The sequence below is a fragment of the Perca fluviatilis genome, chromosome 15, assembly GCF_010015445.1.
Source record: "Perca fluviatilis chromosome 15, GENO_Pfluv_1.0, whole genome shotgun sequence".
Classification (NCBI taxonomy): domain Eukaryota; kingdom Metazoa; phylum Chordata; class Actinopteri; order Perciformes; family Percidae; genus Perca; species Perca fluviatilis.
The window spans coordinates 17,933,099-17,957,098 of NC_053126.1; the positions used below are offsets into that span (position 1 = coordinate 17,933,099).

The following is a 24,000-nucleotide window of genomic DNA, read 5'->3' on the forward strand; positions in this document are numbered from 1 at the left end:
TTTGCAGTAGATGGGGCGCAAAGCTTTAATTAACTCTAATATCACACATTCAGTCTCGACTGTCACCCACATCACGCATGGCATTTTGTACCAATATCATCCCCAACTCTGCTCAGCTAGAAAGAATGTGTTCCAAGTTCATGATCACAATTTCATGCATCTCAAAATGAGGGATATGTAGTCTTTAAGTAGCTGTAATATATTGACGCCAGTGAATTATCTTGATGTCATCCTAAAAAACATTGATGCAGTTCTGGGATTACTGCAGAGCTTCAATGCAAAGGATTCGCAGCATTGTTGATTTCTTACAGAAAGCAACATTTGGTCTTGGCAGTCATTGAATCATTGGGTCATTGGTGAAGCCTGTAATATGGGAAGTGGAGTGATAAAAAGTTCAAAGATGTGTTGAAATAGAAAGATGTGTGCCAAAGGAAGCTGTTTAGTAAATAATTGAACCTCTCATACACACTAATCTTCAAAAGGATTTATTGGACTACAGATTTCAAGTTTAAAAATACTATAAATAGAGTACAAGTACATACCATTCATTATTCCAATGCAACATTACAGTACATTCCTTACAAACACTGCGAATGCCATTTTCACACATGAGCGACTCCACATGACGTTTGAACATTTTAATGGCTCAGGTGCGGAGCATTTCTGATGCAGATATTAGTAAAGAGTAAATGTTTAATTAAACCCGGTTTGAAGATAAAAAGCTCAATACAACCTATAGTTTATAAGCCTTCCCTGGCCATAAGCTACTGCTCTACCTAATCCTCTTTCACATAACATTATTGTATCAGCACAGCTGAACATTTTTGCAGCATTTATAAAATTAGCAAAGAAATTAACTGTCCGTACTGTGGCAAATTGGATTTCCAAGTTCTTGCCTTGTGATACAGCATACCCAGGCTGCCACCTACAGTACAGTGTGAGAGAGGAACTACAGTCTGCAACAAAGCAGTTCAACATGTGTGGCTCTCCATTTTAGACTCCACAGCCATTCAAGCTTAATTGTCAAGGCTTTTTCCTCCTGCTAATATCCTTACAGGAAATTTGTTAAAATCCATTATTAAATAAATACTGAAATAATTTCATTTTGGATCAAGACAGTTGAAGGATTACACATTTATTCTCATTCCTATTTGCATGTGGAACAGCCTGTGTCCCCTCTGTAATTTGAAAATCATGATAGCTTTTAGTTAGTATAGTTTTTAACACACAACATTCAATTTCTGTGACCCAGTGCGAGTTGATTTGCTAAATTATTAATTATACCTCAATCCAATCATTCAATAAATATAATCTATAAACAAAAAACATATCCGTGACTCAAGGCATTTTTCTTGTGACACTGAAGTCTAATCAATGTAAGAGAAAAACTCGTAGCTGCATTTGCCACGTAATTAAACACCATTTTCTTTTTCTTTATAAACTGTGAAAAACGTGAAAAAAACAGGACACCTCTTGTGAAAAGAGCTAAGATTGAATAAGCTATTCAGAAATTCTCACTTCACTTAAATAACACAAAACAAAGAACGGAAGGTGGATGTTAAACAAAAACAACACTTTAACTAAAACCTTTAATTTGAAATATTCTGAAACAAATAGAAACAACACATAATTTGACCCATCATGCTTCCTAATTGGACATCTCTTCATTTGCCTTCTCATTAGCACACCAGGTACTGCAGTACTTGAATTTAAAAACCTTAAAACATTTTTAAAAGATAATTATTCAGTAGACAAAGACAATAATGTAAGTGTAGTAAGAATTGCCTTGCGGATCATTCCACTCGTCTTTTACTTCTTCGCTTGAACAGTTTCGAGATGGAAGATTTCCTCTTACTTTTAGCTTTCTTTACTCCTATTCACCAAATAATAGTGTATATTAGAATAATGCATTCAAATTGGAAAATCTGTTCTAAAAGAAAAACGGATTTCATGCAATACTTACCAAGATTTTGCATCATTTCATTCAGCTGCTGATCCTCCTCCACCTCCCTGAAATTGATCAAAAAACAAAAGTTAGGCATTTTGTCCTGCTTGCATGTCAAGATGTTATATAAGCAGCATTGCTCTGCATTACTGATCACTCCTGTAATGTGAAAATTGATAAGATGCATCGCGTTACCTCAGCCTGTCTTCATCCAGACCCTCCACTATAGCATTTCTGCCATCCACAATCTCCATCAGTCTCTGCATCAACTTCTTCTCCCGCTGTTGCTCCTCTTTGGACTTTAAATGATCTGTTATACCAAGTTGACAGACTTTAGTGCTGGAAAAAGAAAGTTGACAGAGGTGATGTTGAGAAAAGAGTCTGTGATCTCTTACCTGGTTTCTCCAGCAGCCTACGAAGTTCCCCCTCCACACCTGGCTGCTGCTGCTCCAGCTCCTGAGTCCTGGCTCTGAGATATTCAGCAATCATATGGTAAACCTGATGTATTATGCACATCACATCTACCCCAAAACTGTAAACCATCTTGAACAAATACATATGGTTTGACCGTTAATATATTGAAATTCTTTCTATCGTTCTATAAAAAGGTGTATAGGAATAATAATGAAAAACGATAACATACTCTCATTGGAAAAACACAAAACGATTGGAAAAACATTTCAGGGTAAGAAGTTAGTTTACATAATTGAAAAGAAAATGGCTTTGGCACAAAGTTAAACACAGACTATATCCACGACGTTCCACTTCCTGGGATTGCTCTGCTGCCGCTGGAAATTCCACCAGATGTCCCTCTTTTTAGCCGGATGTCGGTTATCTTCGCTTTCTTTGTGTTGTAATTTTAAACTCTGGTGGATTTATGAGGACTGACTGCTCCTCAGATCTCTGCAGGGTAAATCCAGACAGCTAGCTAGACTATCTGTCCAATCTGAGTTTTCTGTTGCACGACTAAAACAACTTTTGAAACAAGTTCCTTCCCGAGGCTATTTTGCAGCAGCACTAAGGCTCCATCCGGCGCTTAGCACCGCCCATGACGATTGCGATTGATTGAAAAACTCATAGCTGCATTTGCCACTTAATTAAACACCATTTTCTTTTTCTTTATAAACTGTGGAAAAACGTGAAAAAAACAGGACACCTCTTGTGAAAAGAGCTAAGATTGAATAATAATCTATTCAATCTTCCCATCCCGGAATGCTGTGTGGACTAGCCAGACCCTCCTCCGCAGCGCTGTGGAGGAAAGTCTGGCAATGCGAGACTAAACGCAGATTAATAGAATCAATTACAACCAAAACTGAAATGTTTTAAGCTACAGAACAACTCACATGTATACAAGCTCGAAAAAAATGTGAGGTTTTGTTGCTTTTCTTTGTCAAATATGAAAGTAAACAATGTCTTTGGGTTTTAGACTGTTGGTCGCACAAAACATGCATTTTGAATGTCACCTAAGGAAATTATGAGCATTGCTCATGATTTTCTGATATTTTATGTAAAAAAAAACAGCATGAATTGATTAATCAATAGTTGCAATAATCATTAGCTGCAGCCCCACTGTAAATACAACGCCAGGCATTCCAATCTATAATATCATTCCTCATCTAAAAAACCCCAAAATTGTCTTAATATGCAAGTTTTAACATGCAACACAGACAGAATACATACAGATTTGTCTTATTTTTACTCAAAGTACATTGAAGTTTTGACAAAGCCAGTGATTAGTGTATACTGTACATCTAAAATGTTTAAATATGTCCCTAAAGCAGTAATCATGGTTCACCAAGTCAGACTGGAATACCTGAGTAGGTGATCGATAGATTTTTAGAGTGAATATTTGCCAATCCCAATTAGCAACTAATCAATCAAAAACACACACCAAAGCCACATTAACAATAAGGACAGAATGAGACTGAGGATATGACAGTCTACAACCTGCCATCCCCAGAACAAACAGGATTTTATTCCGAATTGAACATGAGTGCCAGGGTTTAGTTTTTACGACGACAAGTTGAGAAATAGATGATCTCCTAGGTGGTGTGCAATTGATGTCAAATTCTGGCCAAGCGATTGCATGCTTAGGCTTCCTGGGTGGCGAATAGGAAAAAAAAGGTATGCAATCGACCAGAATATATATTACTATACCCAAGTCATGTTGACCTTGAGCAAAGCAATCAGGCCCCCTACTCCCACTACCTCAGAAGAGAAGCAACATCCCTGTGGGCTGTCTGTGCCTCTCACCTCATTTGGCTGCAGAAACAGTAATAGCACACACACACACACACACACACACACACACACACACACACACACACACACACACACACACACACACACACACACACACACACACACACACACACACACACACACACACACACACACACACACACACACACACACACACACACACACACACACACACACACACACACACACACACACACACACACACACACACACACACACACACACACACACACACACACACACACACAAAACAACAACATGGCGAGTGAATGTGTGAAGCAACCAGGACACAACTCTGCACCAGAGATGCTCTCACTGAAGAAGCAGTGGGATTCAGCAGTTTGCACAAATACAATCAAATACCAAAGTTTGTGTCAAGGTTATTCATTGCAAGGGAGCAAAATTGACTATTGCATTGGCATCTTTTTCCTCAGAATAAGTGAGTTTGAGGAAGTGTATATTTCCAAAATTGCACAGCTTGTTTCTGACATGTCAACATTCAATTTTGTGTGCACATCTAAACAAGGAAAAGGAAGGAAGTGGGTAAAATGTGTTGTAGAGGAAGAGTGACAGGAACAAAGTACCTTCCTCACAGCTGCGGAGTTTCTTTTCCAGCTCCACACCCTCCTTCTCTAACTGAACCACGTTTGTCTCAATATCATTCAGGTCCCTCTCAATCTGCTCCACTGGAATATGATAAGACTTCACCTGATATAAAAACAAAAGAACTTAAGAGTCACAGTATTTATAAGTATAGATAACTCTAATTTGAAAATTCCGACTTTGGCCACTTAAACGTAAAGAAGGTCGTCCAGTTTTTTACTGGGAATATAATGAAAGCATATTTGTAGAGCTGTTAATTAATCTCTTAAGAGACTTAATGGAGGGAACTTACAGAGGGTGACCTCATTTCAGTTCTGGAGGCGTTGGGGGGTGACAAATACTTTCCCTTTTTAGCACCTAAGAGGTAGATAAAATAGGATTAGATAGTCCTTTCATGGCAGCTTTTCAGAAAAGTATTGTCACATATGACTTCACCTGATTTATTTTCAGTGGAAAAGACTGCTCATGAAATCAACAAGATGGCTAAGGCCATGTGTGTGTGCCTTTGATGATGACATTTAAAAAAAGCTGGGAACCAACCTGGCGGCTTTCCATGATTGGCTGGAGCAGTCATCGAAGAGCTAATAGATTCCACAGCTGGCCGTCTGGGTGGGGATTTCACAGGCGAGTGACTCCCATGTTTAAAACCTAAAATGAGGACAACAAGGTTTACATGCTGTAGATCTGCAGAGTTCAACCTGCTAATGCCTTTTTCTGGTTTCTGCTTAAAACAAAAAAAACAATCTACAAGAATCTTAAAACACAGGGCAGCATTCTTGTGAATTTTCAGCCATGTCAATCTGTCCACCACATATGTCCAGACTGACATATCTCAACAATTTTGGATGGATAACCATTCATGGTCCCCAGAGGGTGAAGTCAAATGACCTTGGTATTCCTCGGACTTTTCCTCTAGCGCCACCATTTGTAGTTTTGTCTGAAATGTCAAACCTATTGGAATGCCATGAAATTGTGTACAGACATTAATTTCCCTCTCAAGATGGATTGAAATCACTTTGGTGATGATCCTCTGACTATTCCCCTAGCGCCAGAATCAGGTCATCATAATTTTAATTGTCCAATACTTTGGATTATGACTCATTACCTGCAAGATACTTAAGACATTCTCAATCTTAACTGTACTTTCTGTTTAGTGCAAATTAGCATATGTTAGCATATACTAACAAGCTAAATCAAGATGGTGAACATGGTTAACTTTATGCTTAAAGATGCCGTAATCAATATTTTTATAACAATGCATCTTATGATGATGTGGAAACAACATGAAAGGGGCTGCTCATAGTGATGAAACAGATACTAGGGCTGTACAATATCGGGTTTTTTTTGTTGTTTTTTTAAATTATTATTGCAATATTAACTTGCGCAATAAAACACAGATTTTTTTGAGTTAGTTGAAAGAGAGTATCGGTAGAAAACTACACTTTAAAATGTAACTGTCACTTTTGTATTGGTGTTTTTAATGTTCAATTCAATGTTCAATAAAATAATGTTGGAAATTATAATTTTTTTGTTTTTTTAAATTCAACATGCCATTTGTTTTATTTTAGCAGAATACTGAAAGCAGCAGAATAGCAGAACTAAGTACACTTTAATATCGGTTATCATTAGCGTGATATTTAACAACGTTATCGCATATCTTTCTCATATCGTGCAGCCCTTACAGATACAGATAATTATCACCTGAATCTTGTCTACTCTACTAGTAGACACATCCTCGTATTCTCTCAAAGTCTCTTATTATAACTAACAGAAGGGACTCACCAAGGTTTCCGGAACCAAGCTGAGGTTTCTGGGGAGACACTACCCTGAAGTGTTCAGGATCAAACAGAGCAAAACTAACAGGAGGTACTGCAGGTGTTGGAGCCATGGGAGACCTTGTTACACTGATGGGGACATTAGAGGAAGTCGCGGACATGGATCCAGGCTTATGTTGCTCAGTAAAGGCTTCAGCTTCAGCATGTCTGTAAGAAAGACAATGAAATAAGCCTTTAAAGTGTCACCATTCCCTCCGTGTAAAAGTACAGCATTTATCCGATACAGATATGATACACATATACGCTGAACATAAGGTAAGACAATCCTTTATTAGTCCCACAGCGGGGAAATTTGGAGTGTTACAGCAGCAAAGGGGACAGTGCAATAACAAGAAGCATCAGTTAAAGAAAAGCAAGATATAATAAGTAGACGGACTGAATGGTTGATTTCACAGTATTGCACATAGAACATATTGATATTGCACAGTTATAGTATACAACAAAGAATAAAAATATAAGAAAAGGCCTCACCTTTTATTTTGTAATGATAAAAGGTGATGAATGGAGGAATCATCAGCAGGTATAAGAAATGAGAGAATCTAGTGTTAGAGTAGGAAAGGTTCAGGCCTGGCACTCCCTGGGGCTTGTTAGGATGGGGGACAGAGCTAGCTGCTGCACTCTGAGCCAGTCAACATTAACAAAGATGGACGAAGCGTGATGGTTCTGCATTCTGGAGAGTGAATAAGCTGAATGGTAAGCGTTGTTCAAAGAAAACTCTTTCAAGATGTTTTTTTTGTCCATCTGTGTGACTTTCCCACTTCCACCAAAGTGAGTCACGAGTTAATAGTTATTATAAAGATAATTGAGGATACTTACTTTAAACCTTGCTCAATTTTCACAGGTTTGAGCTTCAATTGTCCCCAGACTGGATCTGCAGACAAAAGTTGAGTGAATGACTTATGAGAATAAAAGCTTGATGGCAAAGCAAAGATGATCACTACTTCATCCATCACGTAAATAACTGTTGAAATCATTCTTCACTTCAAACCAGGGAGAAATTATCGCGTTTACTTTTATTTGACAACTGCTTTAGCAATGATGTGCGCTCTCAAAGCAGTACAAGTTTCTGTACACAGTAAACAAAACAACTCCCTTGACTCTTCTCCCTTGAAACGCTAACCTGAACAGCTGATAATGAGTGCAGCTACTGGTGTCATTATCTAGTCTCTCAAAACAATCCACTAACTGATCCTCTCCTGCACATCTTTATTAAAAAGACCCAAATTAGTGTAATTAATCTTAATTTCCAAAACAAGTTGGAGTAATGTCCATGGTAAATATGGTGTCCATATTAACAGGCAAAAAAATGACTTTCCACGATGGGGAGACTTCTATAAAAGATAATTTGACCAATGACCATTTCTATTAAAAACTAACAGTAATTGTGTTTCTGTCTGAAAAGCTACGGAGTGTCAGGATGCCGCAGCCATGCATGCACATCCATCCAAAGAGAATGACAGTTCGACCATGAAGGCTCATTACAAGTGTGAGACAGAAATTAAAGTGTCACTGTGCAACATTGACCTGCCATCATGCTAAATGCACTGGCTGTTTAAATAGGGCAAAGATGACAAAAGGGCTTTGTTTTCTATGAATGCGTTCTGAGACAGACAGAGAGAAGAGGAGGGGTAAGGGGTGGATGTTGGCTAGATGTCAAATAATGGATGAAGAACAACCAAAAGGAATTTAGTAGCGCTTGCCTTTGGCTGTTGTGTGTACAGTTGTTGGCCTTGTGTTGTCTTTGTTGATGGCCTTCAGACATGGCGGTTCCTTATTGTTTGTCTGGCTGGTGGAGGGCTGTCCTGCCCAGTTTCCTGCTGGGCCTTGGCTGCATTTATCTTTTCTCAAACTGGGGCTGTCAGCTGAACTTGGCTTGTCTCCAAACCTGCAGAGAGGGGAAACCCTCACCATCAGCGTTAGTAAGAAAATTCATTACAAAACCATACAGATGTGGGAAAGACTAGAAATATTCAAGTATTGCATGGGATAATCTATTAATCAAAGTGCAACACTGTAAGTGCAGTATACAAAGTGCAATACTCACAGTCTCTCTGCTGATCGGATGGTGAACAGGCGTTTGTTGTTATTGTTGCAGTTTTCCTCTGCCAATTTCTTTCCAGTGGTTGTTCTGACTCTGCTCTTCTCGTCATCAGGACTCAGTGGGACCTTTAGCCTTCCTAAAACACTTGAGGGCTCTGTGGGCTTCCGGTTACCTGTTGAGGCCTCTGTGACTGGCGCTGCAGCCTGGAAAAAACTCTGCCTGGCCGTCTGCGTCTTATGGGCTGAGGCCATCCAGGACTGGGAAGGTGGAGTGGGACTGACTGGCTTTAAGACAATATTCAGTGGGGCTGACAGCACAGAAGAAGAGGGGCGTGATGCCGGCTGGGTCTGGCTGGCACTATTTAATCGCCCAGCTGAACTCGCGGGTCCGTTTTTGATCCCAGCTTCGGAGGAGGATGATTTGCAGCTGTTCTGGTGGGCGTTACAGATATAAGTGTCTGGATTCTTCCCAGGTTTGTAGCCTCCTGAATGAAGCACGCTGGAGCATTCACTGCATCTGGTGGAAGTTTATTAGCATGACATTTTTAATGCAATAACAGTACATGACACAAGGTAAGTATCTGTGAATATAGATTCAATTCTTACTTGAAACAGCTTCTGTGATAGAGCTTGCCATCCACAAAATGCCTCTGAACCAGATGAACATGGCTCTTGCATGCAGCACATTTGCTATTGAGAGTTCCATTTTTGTTGGAGTTTCCCGCAAGAACTTCCTTCTGTGAAAGAAAACTAAAACTGAGATAATGCTCTATCCAAAAAAGGTATTGCACTTACCTTATTAACATTTACCTAACCCACTTAAAAAAAAAAAAAAAAAAAAATCCTCCTTGTTCTTATATTTGATAAATTAAAAAGTAATTGTGTAAGACAGCAAAGATGTATTGTAAACAACCATAATTTCAAATGTTTGATGATGTGTTCTGACAGAACGACGAGTACTGACCTGAAGAGCAGCTCTAGCCAACTTAGGGGAGGTCTGAGCAGCGAGGGTGGAAGGTAAACGATTCTCAATGGCAGTTTTAGGCACAAAGGTTTTGGCAACCACTGGGAGATTTTTCTTCTCTGATGGCTCCTCCTTGGAGCCCTCTGCTGGCCTTTTTACACCTCCCACTGAGGGAAAGAAAAAGAAAAAAAAACACCATCATCACTACATTATAACACAAGAGAGAAGCAACATACTTCAACTTGAAACTGAAAAAGAAATATGTAAGAAAAAGCCCTCAATTAAAAGAAAATATGCATTGTTGCAGCTAAAAAAATATCTACAGTGGCTAAGCATTTTTAAACCAGCCATATTCTCACTGGGAGGCCGTCCTTTGAAGTAGTTGTGGTACTGGGAGACGTAGGTAAGAATGCTCAGCCTGTCTGGGACCCTTAAAGCCACCATGTCTTCTGCATCTAACAAAGCTGGAATTCCCAACTTCTCCTCTGCGACCTGAAAAGCCTTAAGAAAGAAAAAAAAAAATTACAGTTTAACAAACAGCCCTAGACTCCTGCCAAGACTACATTTAACGGTAGTATATGGTGCACCAAGTAAACACATCCAAACCATTTTTGTCATATAAAAACATGGTATTCACTTCAGTAATGTCAGCTCCTACAATTACAGCATGCATAAAAATGTCAGACAATACAATCTACTTTAAATAGACTAACAGTATTCTGTGGCTCAGCCCAGAGAGGTTTGGAAAGGGCTGCATAATGAATAGCACACTTCCTGTGAGCTTGTAGGGATAAGAAAGGGGATGGAGGGAGCAGGATAGCAGGGCATTGTTTAGGATCAGCCATGCTCATTAAATTTAAAGTAAAGCCTTACTGAATACCAAGTCTGCTTATATAAAAGAAAAGCACAAAAGATTTGAGGATCGGTTTGGCTGTTTTTACACACACACACACACACACACACACACACACACACACACACACACACACACACACACACACACACACACACACACACACACACACACACACACACACACACACACACACACACACACACACACACACACACACCTTACTAAACAACTCGTAAAATAACCACCTGTAAGAAACATGACACTATTCATGAAATATAGAAGGGTGTGAATTACTGTAACATTCTCATGTTTCAGTACAGGGAGCATCCTCAAACAGTTGATCAAAACTAAATTCTGATAAAACACACTATTCTGTGGCCACAAATGTGGTTAAAACTTCTTCTTCTTGCATAACCTCCAAGAAATAAACGACAGTGGCTTCAAGTGAACTGTCATCATGAAGATAGAGTGGCAGAGGATAGCAAGCCTCATTCAAAATGAATAGCCTGGAGAGCCTCTCCCCTGAGCTCAGGTTTGTTGCTGACACTGCCAGGATCATCCAAAACAACAAGGAAGTCGTACAGAGTGCATACTGTAGCACTCTGCAGGGTCTGTAACCCTAAGAGGAAGCTGGTAAAATGGAAGAAGACTAAATAATGGAGAGGTCCCACTGTGCGGTTTGGGTCATTTGGGGGTTAACAAAATAAATGAGGTCAAGTGGACAGAGGCTGAGTAAAGATTCAGAAACTTTAAATTTGATAGGAGTCTAAAAGTGATAGCGAGATGTACTTTCTACCATGCAGCTTCTGCTGAAACTGCTCTGCTGTTAAAATGTTGAAACAGCTAAATCTGCTGCATAAATGCCAAGTCGAGAACAAACACTGTGTGCATCTCTGGATGCACGGTCATGTGTAAGGGGTTAATGAAGTGGATGTTTAATGCTACATCAAATTTTGCAGCTCGAGTATGAACTGTGTTCCACTCAATGCGACAAAAGGTTAAACAACTTGACATCTTACCAGTCTGTTGTTCTCAAACACATCTTCCTCTTTGAGTGAGTCATAGTCTCTGGGAAAAAAGAAATACAATAGAGAGAGAGAGAGAGAGAGAGAGAGAGAGAGAGAGAGAGAGAGAGAGAGAGAGAGAGAGATTAGGTGTGCTGGTGAAAAACATCTAACTTGGACCCTGAGGATTTCAAATTTTAATATAGAAAAACTAATACAAAATGGTTACATTTTCAAGGCATTGTTTATTACACATGATAGATCTCCTTAAAAATACAATTTCAAACTTAACAGCAGGCCTGACACCACTAACTAAACTAAAACGACCACCGGAAAATGTGTGTCAAAATTACAAAATAAAATTTCAATAAAAATCACTTTCAGGTCAATTGTGTACCAAAGACACATACAGCCTTGTAGAAAACTACAATTAAGCAATTTGTCCATGCTGCCTCAGGACTCAACAAAAGTAGCCTACTAAACCAAACCCATCCAGAATGTAACCTACATTTAAACCACTTCTTCAGTCAAATACTCACATCAGGTCCGGTCTGTACTTGTGTATAAGCGCACAGAAAGCCAATCCGTTCTTGAATGATGTCGTCATGTTGGTGATGGCTACATCTCGGTAGCCGTCACACTGCACTTTACACCACTGCTCCAAAGCCTTGATGGCAGCCATGCTCCCAGCGCGAAAGAGACACTGTGCGCGCAGTAGCCTACAGACAAAAGTGTGTGCAACAGGCTGAGGCTCCAGCGTGGAGGAGTCGGAGGAAAGAGAGATCAAAACAAATTGTGTCTGTTCGGGGTTGAGCCGTGAACTGCAGCGCTGCAGCTGCGTCCTGTTTCCTTCTTTTACCTGAACGACAGCCGGGGCTGGGTAGCAGGACAAGCTGCTGCTGTGCGTTTCTCCCTCCACTCATTACACTAATTGACACCGACTGCTGATTCATCATTAACAACAGTTGAATTAAACTCAGCCAGAAAGGTACATAGTTTTTTGGTGCACTTTTTTTTTATTTTATTTTTTTTTTAAGTGTCCAAATCTAAATATAAATAACTTTAACTAACCTGCTTGTTAATGCACCAATCATTACAGTATGCCATTCTAGTGTACAAAACATTATTGCAGTGTCAGTATTTAGTAGTCTAATCATATAGGCTAGGCTACAAATATGGTGATGTATTTTTTAACTTGACAAAAGCTAAAAACTGATTGTGTTGTCCGATTCAGCATCAGCTCCCAGTGTGGAGGGTAAAATTCCACTTAGCTAGCTGACAATATAAGGATGGGTTTGTCATTCAAGGATGCCACTATGCAATGTTAAAGAGTCCACAGAGAGCCCCCCTATATTGAAAACAACCGTTAAATGTGACCTTTAGGCAAAATGAAGACAGATTTAAATGGTTTATAGTTTTTTGTTTCTGGTCATTAAATCCTTTCCTGTAGAGTAGCCATTTCCTTTCCTTTTTTAAATGCAAGTTGCAGTATCCAAGTGCTAACGGTCTGACTGAAGGGAACAAATGTAGGCCTATTAACATTTTATTTCGTTTTTTTTAGATTACTACTGATGAGGGATAGAGACTTGGACTTATTTGATAGAATATAGTTGACTAAAGAGCCATTGTTTTGTGAGAAAGGATGTTGCTCTGCTTTTGTAGCCTATCAAAGGTCTATTTAAATACCATATTAATATAGCCTAAATAATACATTTTTAATCAAATGCTTCCTAAAATTCATCTTTTTGGGGTCCCAGTAAAGGAGGAAGATGCTATATGTAATTAAAACACCAGGCTTGCTTTCTCAGCCAACATATCGGGGTCAGTGTGCAGTATGAGAACAGAACTGAATCTATGACATACATTTTTTTCCCCCAGTCATCTTTGTGTGGGGCCTAATTGGGGCCTAATTGAGGCCAACTATTGTTATTTGTCAGATTCTGCCCTAATTAGCCCATATTATTTTGTCCTACCGAATTTTAGGGAAACCTTGTGTCTTGATTTCTCAGCCACTTTCATAAAGTAGAATTATACTTTAAAAGTTTGTCAGAGCTATGTGGCAAAGTTTGAAGTCATTTCATCTCAACAGGAAATCAAATAACTAATATTCCAGTGTGCTTCTCTGACAAAGTAGTTTAAACTTAGAATGCATGACATACATTGTTTATTTGTCACAACAACATGGTCTCCATGAAATGCAGTAGAGTAACACGCCTTCAAAAGTTTCACTATTGTCACTACAACTAAATAAGAGATGTGTGGCTGAAATGCGTGCATTGGTTGGATTTTGAAAACACATACTGCATGTTGCCTTGTCTGACCTATCGGTCCATCTATCCTGTCTGAGGACATCTTCATGCCCAGAAGGGGGCAGTGTTACACTGCACTGCTAGAGACTGTCTCACCACTAACCTAACCTGTGGTCAAATGCATTAACAATGCATGCAAACAGACATGCTACTATCATTTCCATGCAGACGTATGTAGCATCCATTACTTGTATTATCTAATATTATTATTATTATTATTATTATTATTATTATTATTATTATTATTATTATTATAACTTCTTATAGGTCTATGTTACCAGTAGATCCAACCTCTTATGATGTTGTACTTTGTTTTGACTGAGTAAAGCATGATATAAAATACTGTGTGCAGGTGCAGTAGTTAAAGACACACACATGGGATTATGAAATGCTTCCAGACTCACTGCTGTGAAGTTTAACATGTCTAATGACCAGGGGTGTGCCATATATCGTTTTACAATAATACCAGTAATAATTTTAATATTATATGATATGAAAAAAATCATATTGTGATAATGGAAATATTCTGACTTGTTGACGTAATTGCCTGTTAATTTGGCAACTGTTTAGATGTGCACTTTGTTGTATTATTTATATTGTATACAGAATCTGAAACTCATTCGGAGTTACTGTTGTTTACCGACTAAAAACAGAGATCTTTTTATACTGAATATTTGAAGGCAACCTGTTAACATTAATGCTGACATATAACACTATAACACTTACTTTGTTGTAATTATATGTTCTTGTAATTAATAATAAAATAGTGTTAAGTATTTTGTCATATCATCAAGAATATTAGTATTAAGGATATACCCTGAAATATTGTGATATTTTTTAGGGCCATATCGCCCAGCCCTACTAATAATTTATTCTGATATTGCTCCCAATAATTTTGTCTGCAGTTTAAAGACTGAAAGAAAATGGCTTTCATAACCTGAATTTAGCCAAACAAGTGTTTTTGGTGCTATAGCCAGATCAAGGATGTTTAAAAAAACACCACATTGTGTCACATTTTGTTAATTCACTATTTATTTGCCACACCTATTATGAATTATGATATTATCATTTTGAATGCATTGATCGTTTAACGATTTTAAAACAAGCCCTCAAATATTCATCTTTTTAGATTTACATATCTTCATGAAATCTGTGTCACTATCAGTGAAAATGATAAAGAAAGTGTGCTATGTTTTTGATGCATATAGTTTAAAACAAAATAGACATGTACCATCTATAAACAGTAGACTCACTTTTCACGATTTCATTTTTCAGCTATTTCCATTGTTTCCTGTGAGGACGTGTGGCTGCAGGTAGACATCCTGCCTGTCTGTGAAGGTAACCCGAGAGGTCAGGATTAGCTGGTCTTTAGTGAAATCATTTAGAAATGATGTGACTGTATCAGATTTCAGCTGCACCCTGATAGACTGATATGATAAGATGGCAACATTTGTTATTTGTCACTGTTATCTGTTCAAGACTGACCTGTATACATTCATTCACAGTTGACAACCTCAGTCACATGCATGACGTGTTGAAAACGGCGTTCTGAATATGGAGACATAAACAGCACATGCACATGAGATAATCAATCAGTTCTAAAAGGACTGAAAATGGGAGGGTACAGAGAGTTTTTACAGTTGTATTAAAAGAACTTTTAAAATTATATTTAAATAAAATTGTCCAGAAAATGTCATCAAAGAGGTTAGTTGGAATATACCATGAAGATAAAATTGAAAATAGTGTGACAAGATAAGTACTTGTTTATCATTTTAATTGGAAAATCATGTAGAAGATGACAACATTATATGCTTAGCTAAATAGTGAAGCTCCTCATCCCAGATAGGTTTAGTAAAGTATGTTCCTGCATATTAATAGTTACAGTATTAATAGCTTTTTATTATTATTATCTGTACAAACAGGAAGTAGGAAAACTATCCATCATTGTGCATGGCATCATCTTCCTGTGTTTGTGACTGTGTGTCGCCTCCTGACATGTTTACAGTGCTGTGGATCTCGGCCTCGTGCTCTCTGGCTTTGGCCCTCAGCTTGGCGATGCTGCACGAGCGGAGCTCCTCTGAACTTGGCCCCCCCGAGCTTGGCCCCTCCGGCCTCTCCCACTTCCCCGACCTCTGGGTCACAGGCTGCGTGCGCACGCTCAGCGCAGCACCCGCCGCTTTTGTCCATGGATAGTTTTGTCCTTCCTGCCGTCTCTCCCAGTGCTCGCCGTCAGAACCTTCTGTCTGCTGTTTTAAACTCCTGCTCGCTTTCTCAGACGTTTCATCATTGTCTCTTTTTACATAAGGCCCTGCAAGCTGGCCCTGCAGCTTCAGCTGCCGCCTCATCTTGGCACGGCGGTTTTGAAACCAAACCTGAAAAGTGAAATGAAGGAATACTAAATATAAATGATACGCAAGTATAAATAAATAAACAAATACATTTGTAACTTGTAACAGTTTCAAAATGACAAAAAAATTTTTTATTTAATTTAAGCTTCAAAGTTGAACAACCTTTATCCACAAACTGAGTTTCAGGTTGTTGAAAAAAATCCCTGTCTGACGCATTTCCAAACACTAAATAACACTAAAGAAAATTGCATTAAAAGGACAAACTTTGGAAAAATTTCATTTCACTTAACTAACTTTGACTGCTGAAGCTTCATATTGCTCTCAGCTGAAATTTGGAAAGTACTTTTGCAAGTACTGAAAAAAATCTCTTACTAAGGAATCTCTTTGCGGCCAGCACGGACAAGTGGCACAAATACAGAAACCAGTGACTGTTTCAATATAGTTGTGAAATGTGAGTATATTTTAAGGCAGACTTGAAAAAATATGAACATATACTTTAAAGCTTTATTGCATTTATACTGACAGAAATATACATTTTTCAGACAGCATTTCTTTGCTGTAACATGATGCATCTCCCTGGAATTCAGCATCACATTTTTGGTATTGTTGAAAATGTTAACATCTTGAATAGAATTAAGAAATGTGTGTGGATTTAAATAATGTTTATCTCTCAGCGCTAGTTGGTACTGATGGACCTGCAAAAGAGTTTCTAGGGCTGAAGAGCTTTATTTGCACACTGTACATAAAAATTAATATCAGTGAGTTGAATGAGTATGAAGCGATTTCCAGAAGAAGTTCAGTGTACTACCAATTACCTGTACTCTGGCCTCGATGAGGTCCAGTCTGAGGGCCAGGGCTTCCCTCATGAAGATGTCTGGGTAGTGGGTGGTCTCGAAGGCCTTCTCCAGCTCCTCCAGCTGCCAGCTGCTGTAGTTGGCCCGTGCACGACGCTGCTTCACTGGCCTCTGTTCATCTGGAAAGCACAGCGCAAGCACCAATTACACAATCGCCAACGGGTGACAAGGAACTAATGGCTCTAGATTGGATAATTAGCACAGCGATCATTAGGCCCACTTTAACACTGCTTGATAATTGATTGTTAGTTACGAGCTGTTAGTCAATCTTTTGTAAACATTTACACTGCGATCAGATGGTGCTCACTGACTGTCTTAGAGACTGTGGTCAAACTGTGCCAGTTTGGCTGTGCACTATCTCCACAAGTCCTGTATTTTCTGCCCCTTTTTGGCCACAACAAGCTGTTATTTTGAACTCACCTATGCCCTCTGTGAGTGGCCCCATCCCGACTGCCTGTGTTGCCAGGAGAAAAGCTTCCTTGCAGGGTTCTGGCTGCAGATAATTCCTCAAGGATTCATAGCTGATAAAGGGCCCCGGGATCAGAATCTGAGGTTGAGAGCCCAGTCTGGTTGGGAATGCAGGGAAAAAGTGAGCTGCAGGTGAATGGAAAACTGCAGGCAGGAGAGTAGATACCAGTTGCCCTGGGCCAAACATGTCCATGCTGTTAGTAGTCCAATATTAAGTGTCAGTCCACTGAAAAGGGCCAGGCTGACTCCTACAGGGATGCTGACGGAATGGTTAAATGCATCCCAAAGTCCAGGAAAATTAGAACAGAAAACAGTGGTGGTTGTCCACTAGATGTATCTGTCCAGTTGGCTGGTAAAGCTGCTGCATGTGGCTGAGGGGCTCAGAAGGTATGCAGGTTGCCTGAAGAGTAAAGGTAATGCTTGAGTAGTGGAGGTGGTCTCACCTTAGTTTTCTGTGCTTCTCCTCCAAATCCTCTCCCCCGCCTTTCCCAGTCACATGACCTCCAAACAGACAGCAGGGCTTGGTTTTCAGGACGGAGGTGAAAATGCAACCTGTGATTCATCTCTCAGTGGATTATCAGTATTACTCCATCAGTGTTTGCTGTATTTGTCATTACTTTTCCAACAGCAATCTGTTTCTCACATTTTAGTGGACGGGTATGTGTCCCCTGGATTTTTCTCTCTCTCTGCCTACCTGGGACAAGTTGCAACATCTTTGGCTTCTGAAATTTCAATCAGTGAGATGGACAGGAGCTCATTGTGTGGAAACTCAGATGTGTATGCATATTTAGACACGTTTGCCTTAAAAGATTTGCACAACTCTTATCTGGTCCGTTTAACAGTTGTCAAATATGATAAGAACAAATTACTGCAAAGGAGCCATAATCGAAACAAAAAAAAATCTGTCCTGAGGGCTGAAAATAAGCACAAAAGCAGCAGACCCTGAACAACAGGTTTGAGGAAAAACACACTCCTCCTGACAGCGAAGAGACAACCCTGAAATCTCATTTGCTGAATGTTTATAATCCCTGCTAGTAACTTTGTGTTTACTCTATTGTTGGTTTAATTTTATTTATTTTTTTCCAAAGTTGGGGTGTTTATTTTCCACACAAGACAGAATGTGTAAAAATGATGATGTCTGGTAACTTAACGAGCAGTGGCAGACACAAATCCCTTCTTTACATGAGAGTAGAAATCTACTAATGCAATATTAAACGAGGTAAACCAGGTGGAATGAAAATGTGACACCTGTGAGAATAACAAACCGGTAAATTATTGCGCCTACCTACACTACAGTGGTACAAATGTGCCTTTTGCATGGCATACTTTCAATCCTTATAAGACTTTTGATCATACATTCATGTCATCTTTATATTTGAAACTCTGACAACACATAGTCCCAAATTTATAGTTTCTGGAAAAGGTAGCCACCGGCTGCAGTATTTGTTTGGATAAGGAAAAAGAATTGCTACTTGAGAATTGGGTTAAAATTATTTATTTTGCAGCGTGCAGATTTTTTTTCATACACATGGTCTGATATAGTCCGATATCTTGTTAAATGGCCTTCTGAGTTTTTGTCTGAATGCAGCATTCACAGTATTGTTATTTGATTCTTCCGTATGACTTTTGGTCGCCTACTACTTGCTACTGCATACTTTCAGCTATGAAAACCACTCACATATCAAAATGTTTAGCTCTTTAAGGACATTTGTACTTGTATTCTACTTTTTTCTACCATTATACCTTTTTTAAATATTAAGCTTTTTTCCTTTTATGTTGAAAGGCAATGGAGCAATCTTCAGATCCTCTTCTGGCTTCTTCTCTAGCACCAGCAATTAGACACTGCAGACTCTCACCCTGGGTTCGATCCCCAGTAAGGGCTGGGCCATTTCGTGTGGAGTTGCATGTTCTTCCAAACTTTATGACATACTATGACTATTTTTGACATACGAAACTATGACTTTTTTAGGACTTTCTTCGACATACTATACTATTAGGTTTTATCACTTTTTTCGCCATACTATGCTATGACTACTTTCGACATACTATACTATGAATTTTTTATTACTTTTTTGACATACCATACTATGACTTTTTATTACTTTTTTCAACATAATATAATATGACTTTTTATGACTTGATTTTTGACTATTTTTCTACATACGTCGTATATACGTACACGTACACGTCGAAAAAGAGATAAAAAAGTCATAGTTTACTATGACTTTTTTATCTCTTTTTCTACATATACTATGACTTTTTTTTATCACTTTTTTACACATACTATACTATGACTTTTCGACATACTATACTATGACTTTTTCATGACTTTTTTTCGAAATACTATACTATGACTATTTTTACATATTATACTATGACGTTTTATTACTTTTTTTGACATACTATACTATGACTTTATTTTGACATACTATATAATGACTTTATTATCACTTTTTTCAACACACTATACTATAACTTTATCTCTTTATTTAACATACTTTACAATGATTACTTTGAAATACTATGCTTTGACTTTTTTATGACTTTTTGATATACTATACTATTACTTTTTATCACTTTTTTTTCAAACATACTATACTATAACTATTGTTGACATACTATACTATGACTTTTTTATCACTTTTTTGATATACCATACTATGACTTTTTTGACATACTGGACTGTTATAGTATGACTTTCTATCTCTTTTTCGACATATTATATGATGACTATCTTGACATACTATTCTTTGAATTTTTTATCACTTTTTTGACATACTATACTATGACTTTTTTCGACATACTATACTATGACTTTTTATCACTTTTTTTGACATACTATACTATCACTTTTTCAACATACTACACTATGACTTTTGTAGACATAATATACTGTTACTTTTCATCACTTTTTTCGACACACTATACTAGACTATTTTTGACCTTCTTTAATAGGACATTTTTATGACTTTTTTGACTATTTTGACATACTATACTATGACTTTATTATCACTTTTTTCAACATAGACTTTTGTAGACAGTATACTGTTACTTTTTATCACTTTTTTCGACACACTATACTTTGACTATTTTTGTCCTTCTTTAATAGGACTTTTTATCACTTTTTTTCGACATACTATACTGTCTTTTTCATAACGTTTTTGACAAACTATACTATGACTATTTTTGACATACCATACTATGACTTTTTATCACTTTTTTGACATACTATACTATAACTTTTTTCAACATACTATATTATCACTTTTTTCAACATAATTTACTATGACATTTTATGACTTGATTTTTCTGAATTTCTTATACTATACTATGACTTTTTTATCTCTTTTTTCGACAGACTATACTATGACTTTTTATCACTTTTTTGAAATACTATGCTATGACCTTTTTCGACATTCTATACTATGACTTTTTATCCCTTTTTTGACATACTATACTATGAGTTTTTTCAACATACTATACTATGACTTTATCACTTTTTTCGACAAACTATACTTTGACTTTTGACCTTTTTAATAAGACTTTTTTATGACTATTTTTGACATACTATACTATGACTTTTTAATCTTTTTCCTCAACACACTATACTATGACTTTTAGACATAGTATACAATTACTTTTTATCACTTTTTTGACATACTATATTGTGACTTTTTTCAACATGACTTTCTTATCACTTTTTTAAACATACTTTTATGACTTTTGTATCACTTTTTTCGACATGCTATACTATGAAAATTTTCTATACTATTTTTACATACTGTACTTTGACTTTTTTATCTAATTTTTCAACATACTATACTTTGACTATTTTTACATACTATACTATGACTTTTTTATCAATCAACAGCATGTTTTAAAAACAATATAACAACACAAAAACACAAACATAGACAAATCAATCACAATTTAACAAAGAACAAAAACAAGGATAAATTCGAGAAGGAGCAGGCGGAAGCATAATGTTTACAAAATCCTGAACCTACTTTGCAATATAATATAATTACAAAACCAAAACGATATGCATATATGAAATTTTAGGTCATACAATACCTTTCACAATACACAACATACAGCAATACAATTACATTACCATTTATTTCCTATGTTTAGGTCTCTTCCTTTTTATATTGGTCAAGTATTTTTTTCTTTATTCTATTTTTGAACTAATATTATGTTTGATTTTATTGTTTAGTCCACAAACTGTGCTATGAGTTTTTTTTTATCTCTTTATCTGCAATACTATCACTTTTTTTAACATTCATTCAAACATTCAGCATTGTTTCAACTACACCAACAAGTAGGCAGTACAGACTGTGACCCTAGGTTTGATACCCAGTCCTGACTGGGCCTTTTTGTGTGGAGTTTTCATGTTCTTCCAAACTTTATTTGACATACTATACTATGACTAGTTATCACTTTTTTCAACATGCTATACCATGACTTTTTCTATCACTTTTTTCAACATATACTATTACTTTTTATCACTTTTTTCGACTTACTATACTAGGACTTTTTAATCACTCTTTGCAACATATTATAATATGCCCTTTTTCCCATATACTATACTACGACTTTTTTATCACTGTTTTCAATGATTTTTAATGACTTTTTTCTATCACTATACTGAATTTTTTGGCATTTTTTAATAAGACAGCTCAGATATGAAAGGGGGAATGACATGCAGCAAAGGGTCGCAATTGAACCGGCGGTCGCTGCGGCAATACTATGCTATGACTATTTTCAACATACTATACTATGATTTTTTTTAATGACTTTTTTCGACTTACTGCACTGTAATACAGACTTTTTTTCGACATAATATACTATGACTTTTTAAGAGGACAGCTCAGATATGAAAGGGGGAATGACATGCAGCAAAGGGCCGCAGGTTGAATTGAACCGACGGCTGCTGCGGCAAGGCCTGAGCCTCTGTATATTGGGCACACACGCTACCAGGTGAGCTAGTTTTTTTATCACTTCTTTTGGAATACTATACTATAACTTTTATCAATATACAATACTATTACTTTTTTATTCACTTTTTTCGACATACCATACTATGAATTTTTAATCGCTTTTTAATCACTTTTTTTTGCACATACTATATAATGACTTTTTCATTACTTTTTTCAACATACTATACTATGACTTTTTTACCACTTTTTTAATGACATACTATGCTATCACTGTTTATTAACATGCTTTATTTTGTTGCACGGTGGCTCAGTGGTTAGCAATGCTCCAACTACACCAGCGAGTAAGCAGTTGACTGTAGACTGTGGCCCTTGGTTCGATCCCTAGTCCAGGCTCTTATAAATTCTAATTAGACCCACCCATTTCCTCTGTTACCAACTCATTCATTACTCTTTCAGTTACTTCCTCATCCAAATTAAAGCTGGCAATTCAGTTTAGCATCAGCTTTTACGTAAACTTTCATACCACTTTGGTATAATTTTCTTTTTTTTTAAGACGCTACCCAAGTGCATAGTTCGGCACAGACCGAAAATTTAAATGTAAACTGTTAAACTTGTGAAACTAGAATACCACTTTCTGAAACCAACTGGCGCGAGTTTGCCAGATTGACTTTCACTGTAACAATACACTGAAACAGTATAAAAACATTCACTGTCAGATGTTTGAACTTAGTATTCATGTTTTATCCTGTGTTTGTTATTAACTGATATACTGCAATAATTAGTGGCGATGATGTATTCTTACCATCGTTGTAAAGTATCTAGACAGTAGTCAAAGTGTTAACACTTACAGAATTTTTCCATCTCAGATCAAAGCATACACATCAACACATTAACAGCCAAGACAGGAAGATTATTAACACTTTTTTTCTATGAGCAAGGCAGCTGTAGCTTACTGTTGATGGATCTCTGATGAGATGATCGCCAGCACTGTCTATGTGAATTAAACACAGGTGTGTCAATTAATCTGAATATACATATCACCTAACAACACATCTAGGAAACTGCTCATCAGCTCAGACGGTGGTGAAAACATTCAGCTGTCAGTGTTGTCACCGCTGAACTGGAGGGCTGAGGCAGCTTTGATCAGCCCGGGACCTCTGCAGCCGGCAGCTGGTCGGAGCCGAGGTGAGTCACAGGATGGTCATTCCTCTGTGAGCAGCGAGGACTGCAACTCCCTCACCTGTGGCCCTTTCATCTGCACCTGTTCAAACACTAAATTAATGCCTTAGTGGAGGCAGTGAAGAGATCAGTATTAGGGTTTGACCAATTTGGATTTCTTTAAAGCTCATGTTGAGACTGAAAGACAATATTTAGTTAAATATATGTTTTTACGTCAAAAGAATTTCAAATATTCCCAATTTCACCCATAATTTGATTCCTGACAAAAAACAATTCTGTAACAGCATTAGTAACATCATGGGACACTTAAACTCTCCAGTGAAATTAGACTAACAAAACATTTTTATAAGGTAGATATATAATTAGAAGGTATATTGAATAAAAATAATAATA

The 24,000-nt window shown here is 37.5% G+C and overlaps 2 protein-coding genes across 2 annotated transcripts; both read right to left on the reverse strand.

The window, feature by feature from the left end:
- Window positions 1–469: 469 nt before the first annotated feature.
- Window positions 470–12,437, reverse strand: micall2a (mical-like 2a). Its single transcript, XM_039824697.1, has 17 exons — window positions 12,049–12,437; window positions 11,525–11,573; window positions 10,009–10,150; window positions 9,650–9,816; window positions 9,292–9,422; window positions 8,690–9,202; window positions 8,346–8,530; window positions 7,462–7,516; window positions 6,593–6,792; window positions 5,351–5,458; window positions 5,103–5,167; window positions 4,792–4,915; window positions 3,289–3,325; window positions 2,341–2,414; window positions 2,141–2,255; window positions 1,964–2,010; window positions 470–1,873 (listed from the first exon to the last, which is right to left on the reverse strand). The coding sequence occupies exons 1-17, from the start codon at window positions 12,189–12,191 to the stop codon at window positions 1,794–1,796; spliced, it is 2,235 nt and encodes a 744-aa protein (XP_039680631.1). The 5' UTR covers window positions 12,192–12,437; the 3' UTR covers window positions 470–1,793.
- A 3,221-nt stretch (window positions 12,438–15,658) lies between these two features.
- si:dkey-43p13.5 (visual system homeobox 2) lies at window positions 15,659–19,377 on the reverse strand. The gene is made up of 4 exons (XM_039824698.1): window positions 19,345–19,377; window positions 17,441–17,693; window positions 16,982–17,139; window positions 15,659–16,190 (listed from the first exon to the last, which is right to left on the reverse strand). Exons 1-4 carry the CDS (start codon window positions 19,375–19,377, stop codon window positions 15,753–15,755), a joined length of 882 nt encoding a protein of 293 aa, XP_039680632.1. The 3' UTR covers window positions 15,659–15,752.
- Window positions 19,378–24,000: the final 4,623 nt, after the last annotated feature.

Coding starts and splice junctions, on each gene's coding strand:
- si:dkey-43p13.5 (XM_039824698.1), bottom strand. CDS start 19,377: ATGGCCCAGCCCTTACTGGGGATCGAACCCAGG. Junction 17,694..19,344: donor TACTGGGGATCGAACCCAGG/GTGAGAGTCTGC, acceptor ACTTAATATTGG/ACTACTAACAGCATGGACAT. Junction 17,140..17,440: donor GCCACTCACAGAGGGCATAG/GTGAGTTCAAAA, acceptor TGTGCTTTCCAG/ATGAACAGAGGCCAGTGAAG.
- micall2a (XM_039824697.1), bottom strand. CDS start 12,191: ATGGCTGCCATCAAGGCTTTGGAGCAGTGGTGTAAAGTGCAGTGTGAC. Junction 5,168..5,350: donor CAATCATGGAAAGCCGCCAG/GTTGGTTCCCAG, acceptor TCTACCTCTTAG/GTGCTAAAAAGGGAAAGTAT. Junction 3,326..4,791: donor ACTCCGCAGCTGTGAGGAAG/GTACTTTGTTCC, acceptor GACAAAGAAAAG/CAACAAAACCTCACATTTTT.